An 11,356-nucleotide genomic window follows, 5' to 3' on the forward strand; every position below is an offset into this window, starting at 1 on the left:
CCTGGCATGTTCTTCTACACTCTTTATTGCACCAGGCTTGGCCCCCTGGCTTGATGGTAATGGTAGAGTGAGGGATATGCCGGGCCATGAGATTACAGATTGTGGTGAAATATAATTCTACTGCTGCTGATGGCCCACAGCGCCTCATGGATGCTCAGTTTCAAGCTGCTAGATCTGTTCTGAATCTATCCCATTTAGCACAGTAGTAGTGCCACACATGATGAAGGATGTCCTCAGTGTGAAGACGGGACTTCGTCTCCACAATGACTGTGTGGCAGTCACTGCTACCAATGCTGTCATGGACAAATGCATCTGCAACAGGTAGATCGGTGAGGACGAGGTTAAGTAGGCTTTTCCCTTGTGTTGGTTCTCTCACCACCTTTCGCAGGCCCAGACTGGCAGCTATATCCTTCAGGACTCGGCAAGCTTGGTCAGTAGTGGTGCTACCAAGCCACTCTTGGCGATGGACATTGAAGTCCCCCACCCAGAGTACATTCTGTACCCTTGCTACTCTCAGTGCTTCTTCCAAATGGTGTTCAACATGGAGCAGTATTGGTTTATCAGCTGAGGGAAGGTGGTAGGTGCTAATCAGCAGGAGGTTCCCTGAAGGTAGCAGGCCAGATAGATAAGGTGGTTAAGGCATAAAATACAAGAGCAGGAAGGTTATGCTTGAACTGTATAAAACACTAGTTAGGCCACAGCTAGAGTAATGTGTGCAGTTCTGGTCATCACATTACAGGAAAGATGTGATTGCATTAGAGAGTGTACAGAGTGGGGATTTACGAGGATGTTGCCTGGATTGGAGGATTTTAGCTATGAGAAAAGATTGGATAGGCTGGGGTTGTTTTCTTTGGAACAGAGGAGGCTGAGGGGAGACCTTATTGAGGTGCATGTACTTATGAGGGGCCTAGATAAGGTGGACCTACTCCCTTAGCAGAAAGGTCAACAACCAGAGGACATGGATTTCAAGTAATTGGTAGGAGATTTAGAGGAGATTTGAGGAGAAATCTTTTCACCCAGAGGGTGGGGGTCTGGAACTCACTGCCTGAAAGGCTGGTAGAGGCAGAAACCCTCACCACATTTAAAAAGTACCTTGACATCCACTTGAAGTGCCATAACCTACAAGCCTACAGACCAAGAGCCGGGAAGTGGGATTAGGCTGGATAGCTCTTTGTTGGCTGGCATGGATACGATGGGCTGAAATGGCCTCCTTCCGTGCTGTAAATTTATATGATTCTATGAAGGAATATGGGGACAGGGTGAATAAATGTGATTGGAACTATTTGCTCATATGGAGGGTAAACACCAACCCACATGGCCTGTTTCCATGTTGTAACGTCAATGTATAATTTTCAAAAAACTTTCTAAAATTAATTTAAACATTTGCACATAATTCCAAGCAAATAAATTCCATTGTAAGTTAAATCTTTTTATTGGGTAAACACTGAGAAAATAAGCCCAAGAAATTGGGCTCAGTAGCATCTGTTTTTTGCATGCTATGAGTGCCCTTAGAGTTCCAAAATAACATTTGTGGTGCATGCGCACACTTGTGACGCGAAACGCGCAGGACTCCATCTTGGTAAAAGCGTTAGCTCACGCACAGTTAGTGTTCAAGCGATGCTCTCTCTTAAGCTCACACACCTGAACACGTGTTAAGCAGCAGGAAGGACCCCCGCACCACCAGCGCTACTTAAAGGGATCATCAACAACTTACAGGTAAGTTGCTGGTTAATTTCTTCTCGTTGTTGCTACGATTCTACACATTATTGGTGCTTTCCATACTTGTTTCAAGTTTCAAAAGTCTACAGGGCGTGGTGCCACAGGTGCTGAAATACTTTTTGCTGACTTCAAGGCTTCTGCACAAATAGTCGGCCTTTTTCTTTCAATCGAACATGATTGCGAGAATGAGCAGAGGCAATGCAGAGCAGGACAAGCTGCTGGGAGAGGGAGTTGGAGAAGGGCTCTCAGCAAGTGGCCATATTCGCCAGGGTGTTCAGGGAGCAATTCTCCGACCTGAACCTTAGCAAGGAACAATGTGTGTGATGTCTGCGCTTCACTAAAGAGGTCCTCACTGAAATTAGCCAAATGCTGCAGTCACAACTCCAACCTCAGAGCAGGACAAGGACCACATTGCCAGTGACTGTGAAGGTGACCGTAGCTATGAACCTTTACGTGTCTGGCTCCTTCCAGGCTGGTGCTGCCTTTATTAGCAACATCTCAGTTTGCCATCCACGGTTGCATAAGGTAGGTCACTGAGGCTCTCTATTCAAAGAGAGCTAACTTCATTTCATTCCCTCTTGCCGGAAACAAGCAGGCGAAGCAAGCATGAGGGTTCGCAAGGTTTGCAGGCTTCCCGATGATGCAGGGTGCCATTGACTGCACACACATTGCTTTGTGGGTGCTGCACGTCAACTCTGCCATGTAGCAGAATGGAAAGGCATTCCACTTCCTCAACCTCCACGTTGGCAGCGCATCATGCTGGTCAATGGCTGGTAACCCCGCAGCAGTCATGATGCCTTCATTCTGCTGCAGTCCACTGTGCCAGTTGTATTTCAGGCACCATGGCAAACCAAAGAGTGGCTACTGGGCGACAAGGGCTATCTGCTGACCACATGGCTCATGACGTCAGTTTGCAATCCACACACACGTGCGCAGCATGCATACAATGAAAGCCATCTTGCTACAAGAAATGTGATAGAGCAGAGCATTGGCATGCCAAAGGAACGATTCTGCTGTCTGGACCGCGCTGGAGGAGCTCTGCAGTACTCGGCTGAGTGGCTCACAAGATTTGTGGTGGGGTGCTGCATGCTGCACAACCTTGCCATCATGAGGGGACAGCCCATGCCACCAGCTATCAGATGAGAAGCTAAGGAGCAGGAATATGAGGAGGAGGAAGAGGAGGAAGAGGAAGGGAGGCAACAGCCTGGACAGCACTTTTCTGCCTGGGCTGTATATGAAGACGTCAACCCGTTCACCAACAGTACCATACGCCTTACCATAAAAGGAGCGGAGGTGCGGTGCCTGGGAGCAGTGTGGAGGCATAACACTTCAGGGAGCAGCATGAGCTGCGACGGCAGCGAAGAGTGACATCATCAAGGTCCAGGTCAGTGATTGGAGCGTGGGCAGACCACAGCAGGAGCGGCGAGATTGAGCCGAAGGAGCGGCGATAGATTATGGAGGGATGTGATCAGGGCCCAGGAAAGGTGTGAGTTCGGGGCCAGGGCCCAGCGGCAGCCTATGATGATGACTCCTTACCTTCCCTTGGTCACTGACCATCACATCCTCTTCTTGGCCACAATGCAAAATTTAAAGCCAACACAAAATAAACATTGCAAACCAAATGTATGAATGAAACCATGCCATATTGCATACATACTTAAACTAATCATCCTCTGCATTCCCTTAGTGCCTGTCTTCAATGTCCTTTGCCTGTCCTCATGCTCCTACCCAGTTCTACCCAAGTGGCTGCAGCATAGAAACATAGAAACATAGAAAATAGGTGCAGGAGTAGGCCATTCGGCCCTTCAAGCCTGCAGCGCCATTCAATGAGTTCATGGCTGAACATGCAACTTCAGTACCCCATTCCTGCTTTCTCGCCATACCCCTTGATCCCCCTAGTAGTAAGGATTATATCTAACTCCTTTTTGAATATATTAGTGAATTGGCCTCAACAACTTTCTGTGGTAGAGAATTCCACAGGTTCACCACTCTCTGGGTGAAGAAGTTTCTCCTCATCTCAGTCCTAAATGGCTTTCCCCTTATCCTTAGACTGTGACCCCTGGTTCTGGACTTCCCCAACATTGGGAACATTTTTCCTGCATCTAACCTGTCTAAACCCGTCAGAATTTTAAACGTTTCTATGAGATCCCCTCTCATTCTTCTGAACTCCAGTGAATACAAGCCCAGTTGATCCAGTCTTTCTTGATATGTCAGTCCCGCCACCCCGGGAATCAGTGTGGTGAACCTTCGCTGCACTCCCTCAATAACAAGAATGTCCTTCCTCAAGTTAGGAGACCAAAACTGTACACAATACTCCAGGTGTGGCCTCACCAAGGCCCTGTACAACTGTAGCAATACCTCCCTGCCCCTGTACTCAAATCCCCTCGCTATGAAGGCCAACATGCCATTTGCTTTCTTAACCGCCTGCTGTACCTGCATACCAACCTTCAATGACTGATGTACCATGACACCCAGGTCTCGTTGCACCTCCCCTTTTCCTAATCTGTCACCATTCAGATAATAGACTGTCTCTCTGTTTTTACCACCAAAGTGGATAACCTCACATTTATCCACATTATACTTCATCTGCCATGCATTTGCCCACTCACCTAACCTATCCAAGTCACTCTGCAGCCTCATAGCATCTTCCTCGCAGCTCACACTGCCACCCAACTTAGTGTCATCCGCAAATTTGGAGATACTACATTTAATCCCCTCATCCAAATCATTAATGTACAATGTAAACAGCTGGGGCCCCAGCACAGAACCTTGCGGTACCCCACTAGTCACTGCCTGCCATTCTGAAAAGTACCCATTTACTCCTACTCTTTGCTTCCTGTCTGACAACCAGTTCTCAATCCATGTCAGCACACTACCCCCAATCCCATGTGCTTTAACTTTGCACATTAATCTCTTGTGTGGGACCTTGTCGAAAGCCTTCTGAAAATCCAAATATACCACATCAACTGGTTCTCCCTTGTCCACTCTACTGGAAACATCCTCAAAAAATTCCAGAAGATTTGTCAAGCATGATTTCCCTTTCACAAATCCATGCTGACTTGGACCTATCATGTCACCTCTTTCCAAAAGCGCTGCTACGGCACCCTTAATAATTGATTCCATCATTTTACCCACTACTGAGGTCAGGCTGACCGGTCTATAATTCCCTGTTTTCTCTCTTTCTCCTTTTTTAAAAAGTGGGGTTACATTGGCTATCCTCCACTCGATAGGAACTGATCCAGAGTCTATGGAATGTTGGAAAATGACTGTCAATGCATCCGCTATTTCCAAGGCCACCTCCTTAAGTACTCTGGGATGCAGTCCATCAGGCCCTGGGGATTTATTGGCCTACAATCCCATCAATTTCCCCAACACAATTTCCCAACTAATAAGGATTTCCCTCAGTTCCTCCTTCTTACTAGACCCTCTGACCCCTTTTATATCCGGAAGGTTGTTTGTGTCCTCCTTAGTGAATACCGAACCAAAGTACTTGTTCAATTGGTCTGCCATTTCTTTGTTCCCCATTATGACTTCCCCTGATTCTGACTGCAGGGGACCTACGTTTGTCTTTACTAACCATTTTCTCTTTACATATCTATAGAAACTTTTGCAGTCCGTCTTAATGTTCCCTGCAAGCTTCCTCTCGTACTCTATTTTCCCTGCCCTAATCAAACCTTTTGTCCTCCTCTGCTGAGTTCTAAATTTCTCCCAGTCCCCAGGTTCGCTGCTATTTCTGGCCAATTTGTATGCCACTTCCTTGGCTTTAATACTATCCCTGATTTTCCTTGATAGCCACGGTTGAGCCATCTTCCCTTTTTTATTTTTACGCCAGACAGGGATGTACAATTGTTGTAGTTCATCCATGCGGTCTCTAAATGTCTGCCATTGCCCATCCACTGTCAACCCCTTAAGTATCATTCGCCAATCTATCCTAGCCAATTCACGCCTCATACCTTCAAAGTTACCCTTCTTTAAGTTCTGGACCATGGTCTCTGAATTAATTGTTTCATTCTCCATCCTAATGCAGAATTCCACCATATTATGGTCACTCTATCCCAAGGGGCCTCGCACAACGAGATTACTAATTAATCCTCTCTCATTACACAGCACCCAGTCTAAGATGGCCTCCCCCCTAGTTGGTTCCTCGACATATTGGTCTGGAAAACCATCCCTTATGCACTCCAGGAAATCCTCCTCCACCGTATTGCTTCCAGTTTGGTTAGCCCAATCTATATGCATATTAAAGTCACCCATGATAACTGCTGCACCTTTATTGCACGCACCCCTAATTTCCTGTTTGATGCCCTCCCCAACATCACTACTACTGTTTGGAGGTCTCTACACAACTCCCACTAACGTTTTTTGCCCTTTGGTGTTCTGCAGCTCTACCCATATAGATTCCACATCATTAGGTGTGGCTGGTAGAAGCCTGCTGACTTTCAGTGAAGGAGACTGCAGATGGCCTTCCTCCACTGCCTAGCCAGGTTGCACTTCTTGGTTTTCTGAAAGGGAAAATGCACAAAGGTAAGTTTGTGGTGAGGGGGCGGTGGCAGGGTGGGACCGGGGGGGGCGGGGGGGGCGTGATGGAGGGAAGAAAGAGCTGCCTGCTTACACCATCTGTAGCTTGTAAGTCAAAAGAGATTGTGGGATGTGGGGGAAGTGGAATGTGAGAAGGAGGATTAGGTATGAGCATATCTTCATCTTCAATGATTTCAGCCCCGCCACTGGCCACAGCTTCAGCAATGACTCTTCCGATAATGGTCAGCACCATCTCCTCCAATGGGGTTAGAACATGCAGGCATGCTGGTCGCCCTTCTGCTGCCTTCAATTGTGTGCCACCTTCTCCTGCAAGAGAGAGGGAATTGTGTCAGTGAGTGACGTGCAATATGTTGGGATGTGGCTGTCATGGTTGAATAGCTGGCAGTGTGTGCAAGCTGTGAGATATGTTTGTCAGGCTTGTCACAATGCTAAGTGTGTGAGGGTGGGGTGAAACATATGCAGGTTAAGTATGAGTCCTGATTGATAGAGGTGTATGAGTGATGGGGGTGTGGCTGAGGCTAGTGGTGCAATTGGTAGGATATGGCATTTGAAGATACATTCACTGACATTGACCACTCATGTGAGGTAATTAAACTTCTTGCAGCACTGCATCAGGTCCTTGTTGTTAAACTCCTGGCATTGACCTCCGCGGCTATCTGCTCCCACTGCCTTTTCACCGTGTGTCTGAAGGGCCAGCTGGCCCCTGCAGGTACAGGATGTATTAATAAGGGAACAGGGAAATGGCAGAGATTTTGAACAAATATTTTGTATTGGTCTTCACGGTAGAAGACACAAAAAACATCCCAATAATGGATAATCAAGGGACAATAGGGAGGGAAGAACTTAAAACAATCACTATCATTAAAGAAGAAGTACTCGGTAAAATAATGGGACTAAAGGCGGACAAGACCCCGGACCTGATGGCCTGCATCCTCGAGTTTTAAAAGAAGTGGCTGCAGAGATAGTAATCTACATTGGTTGTAATCTACCAAAATTCCCTGCATTCTGGGGAGGTCCCAGCGGATTGGAAAACCGGAAATGTAACGCCCCTATTTAAAAAAGGAGGCAGACAGAAAGCAGGAAACTATAGACAGTTAGCCTAATATCTGTCATTAGGAAAAAACTGGAGTCCATTATTAAGAAAGCAGTAGCAGGACATTTGGAAAAGCACAATTCATTCAAGCAAAGTCAGCATGGTTTTATGAAAGGGAAATCATGTTTGACAAATTTGCTGGAGTTCTTTGAGGATGTAACAGCAGGGTGGATAAGGGGGAACCAGTGGATTTGTTGTATTTGGATTTTCGGAAGGCATTTGATAAGGTGCCACTAAAAGGTTACTGCACAAGATAAAATTTCACGGGGTTGGGGGTAATATATTAGCATGGATAGAGGATTGGCTATCTAACAGAAAACAGAGAATTGGGATAAATGGGCCATTTTCCAGTTGGCAAAGAGTAACTAGTGGGGTGCCATAGGGATTGGTGCTGGGGCCTCAACTATTTACAATCGATATTAATGATTAGGATGAAGGGACCGAGTGTAATGTAGCTAAGTTTGCTGATGATATAAAGATGGTTGGGAAAGCAAGTTGTGAGAAGGACACAAAAAATCTGCGAAGGGATATGGACAGGCTAAGTGAGTGGGTAAACATTTGGCAGATGGAGTATACTTTTTGAGGCGCAAAAATGGTAAACTCGTGAACTAAAATGCCAAGCCATGTGTGCTTCGTCAGGAGCCTGCGGGGGGTGGGGGGGGGGACACCTTAAAAAGAAACAGAAACATTCCTAAAACATTGCCCCGCCACCACAACACAAATCGCTAAGAAAATTAAAAGAACAAACACTCGCACTTATTTGTACAGCACTTTACCTTCATCACCGCCACCGGCATGGTTGGAGCGCAATGATTTTCTAGGCGGTCATTGCGAGGCGCAATTCCAGGCGTGTGGGTCGGGTTCAAGTCAAAATTGGATGGTGTCGCAACAAGAGGCGTTGCACACCCGGCACAGATCTTTACGGTGGTGCTACTGAGCGCCGCCACAAAATCGGCCCGGAGGACCGTGAAGGGGAGCAGGAGACTTGAACGCTGCCTTTCACGCACTCCGGGGCAAAACCCGAAGCGCAAAAGACCGGAAAATCTAGCCCTAGTAATTTCCCGATATCAGATATTAGGCTAACTGGTCTATAATTTCCTGGTTTCCCTCTCTCGCCATTCTTAAAAAGTGGAGTGACATGCAAAATTTTTCAATCTTCCGGGACGGTTCCTGACTCTAGAGAACTTTGGAAGATTATAGTTAGGGCACCTGCAATATGCTCACCTACTTCCTTTGGAACCTTGCGATGGAAACTATCTAGTCTCGGGGATTTGTCACTCTTTAGTGCCATTTCTTCATTATTGTTATTTTGCTTACATTAATTTTATTGAGTCCCTCTCCCCGATTAAATATTAGTTTATTTGGGATTTCTGGCATGCTTTCCTCTTCTTCTACTGTAAATACTGATGCAAAGTAATTATTCAACATACCCGCCATTTCCCCATTGTCATAGACAATATCACCACTTTCAGATTTTAAGGGGCCAACGTTGCTCCTGACCACCTTCATTTTCCTAATGTCTTACGGATGTTTAGTGTAAGGCCCCATGCTTTCGTATGCCTCTGTGAAGATGTTGACTATGACTTGGAGTTCAGTCTTGGAATGTGCGCAGACGCAAGCATCGTCCGTGTATTGTAGTTTGATGTAAGAGGTTGGGACGGTCTTGGATCTGGCCTGGAGTCGCTCTACTAAAGCAAGCGCTCTACTCGGAACTCCTACATAGCAAGTGAGCCTCAGGTGGGCAGAGGAAACATTTCAAGGACACCCTCAAAGTCTCCTTGATAAAATGCAACATCCCCACCGACACCTTGGAGTCCCAAAGACCGTCCCAAGTGAAGGACGAGCGTCCAGGAGGGCGCTGAGCACTTGAGTCTTGTCACCAAGAGTATGCAGAAAACAAGCACATGCAGCAGAAGGAGCGTGCAGCAAACCAGTTCCATCCACCCTTTCCCTCAACGACTGTCTGTCCCACCTGTGACAGAGACTGTAATTCCCATATTGGACTGTTCAGTCACCTGAGAACTTACTTTTGGAGTGGAAGCAAGACTTCCTCGATTTCGAGGGACTGCCTATGATGATGAGGGTATTCTAGGAGTATTGCTGGTAGGTTTATGAGACAACTCTTTTAATATTCTCACTTTATTATAACCCCACCCATGATCTGTGATGTAACGTGGAGGAACTCGATATAAGGATATGCATCAGACAATTAATTAATTCATTTCTATGACTCTGTGCCTGAGTTCACTATAATACTGCCGACAATGGACAACATGACTCAACTATGTCCTTCTGTTGAAGACATTAATTCGTCCTATAATCCACCAGTAATTATTTTAACATTTATCCTCGGATTCATTGGAAATGTAATTGCTTTATGGATCTTTGGTTTTCATGTCAAATCCTGGAAACCAAATACTGTTTATTCGCTGAATCTGGCGGTTGCAGACACTCTGTTAATCTGCTGTTTACCATTTCGAGCAGATTACTTTGTACGGGAGAAGAACTGGATTTTCGGTGATGTTGCATGCCGTTTGAAGGTATTTTTGATTTCCCTAAACCGGGTAGGGAGCATCGCTTTCCTTACAGTTATGGCAATTGATCGCTACTTTAAGGTGGTCCACCCACATCATAAAGTGAACAGGATAGCTGCAAGTGGTGCAGTGAAGGGAGCAGGCATCCTGTGGATTGCAGCAGTGGCAATTTCGGTACATCTTTTAACAGAGGAACACACCTTCGAGCACTCCAATCGGACATACTGTGAGCCTTTCAACATACACCAGCCTCTAAGTCCTATGACAATCTGGACTAATACTGTTTTTATTCTTTTCAAGTTTATTTTACCAGCTTCGATTATCTTGTTCTCCACGTCCAGCATCATCTGGAAGTTAAAACAGATGAAAACTGAAACCAGGATTAAGTATAAACGAGCAGTAAAGCTTGTGATAGCTGTAGCAGCAGTGTTTATATTTTGTTTCTTGCCCACAAACGTTGCTGTAATCGCTGTTGTAATTACGAAGCAAAGCACAGAAGGCTGCAAGTCATATGAAACAGCTGTTCATGTATTTTATAATACATTATTTATGACATATCTGAACAGTGTACTAGACCCAGTTATTTACTACTTTTCAAGTTCGACATTTAAAGATGCTTTGAAAAAAGCTCTTGTTCCTCTTAATTTGAGCCGTTTCAGATCAGCAACGGGTCAAGGAATACAACCAAGAGAGCCCAAAATCGAACTGGTTGTGGATCAACATCTAAAAGAGGCAACGGTCTGTACCACCTGTAATCAATCCCAGTCTGAGTATACAGTGCATTATCAGTTTGTGTAATTAAAGTATAACCTGTGAATAAGTGCACAGCCTTGGAATTAGGTGAATTTGAGACATTTTTAAATTAGTTAATCTGTTTGTAACGAACATGTGCTGAAATAAAGTGCAATTTTCAAAGTCAAGTTATCCACCCACAAAATATTTATTTTAATTCTATAAAATTAACGAGGGATTTGTACAAGATTTGCAGATCCCGATAAGTTATGGTGAATGTAACGTCATACAGCACTTGCAGCTATATACGGAGAAGTAGGGATACAGTCTTATACAACTGAATAGGATTCCTACAAGGATGGAAATGTCCAGTTTCTAGCAGGTGAGAATAGTGCAAGCTATTTATAATGTGAGAGGAACCAGTGAGAAAAGAAGAAACGCTTGGTTTTTGTGGTGTATGGGAGGCTTGTATTGATTTAGAAAAGTCCTATTCCTCCTGGGATCTTAACTTGTCATGAAGAGGTGATTGCCATTTCTCCCAGGTAACGGAAAAGATACAAATCTCAACGGTGCAACAGCCTGACCCTGCACTTCAAATATGTGGACAAAAAACCCGCGGGACATCTGCCGTTCAGAATGTTTGTTACCGATGCTGCCCCTGGAGCTGGAAAGTTACCAAAATGCGCCCTTGTCAGCCGTATCCCACTCAACCCAACCACAACATATTTTTCACACGTAT

At 45.4% G+C, this 11,356-nt stretch overlaps 1 protein-coding gene across 1 annotated transcript; it reads left to right on the forward strand.

Annotated features, from left to right (window-relative positions):
* Positions 1 to 9,615: 9,615 nt before the first annotated feature.
* LOC139269244 (hydroxycarboxylic acid receptor 3-like) lies at positions 9,616 to 10,683 on the forward strand. Its single transcript, XM_070888332.1, has one exon. It carries the CDS (start codon positions 9,616 to 9,618, stop codon positions 10,681 to 10,683), a length of 1,068 nt encoding a protein of 355 aa, XP_070744433.1.
* Positions 10,684 to 11,356: the final 673 nt, after the last annotated feature.

The sequence above is a fragment of the Pristiophorus japonicus genome, chromosome 8, assembly GCF_044704955.1.
Source record: "Pristiophorus japonicus isolate sPriJap1 chromosome 8, sPriJap1.hap1, whole genome shotgun sequence".
Taxonomy (NCBI): Eukaryota; Metazoa; Chordata; class Chondrichthyes; family Pristiophoridae; genus Pristiophorus; species Pristiophorus japonicus.

Coding starts and splice junctions, on each gene's coding strand:
- LOC139269244 (XM_070888332.1), top strand. CDS start 9,616: ATGGACAACATGACTCAACTATGTCCTTCTGTTGAAGACATTAATTCG.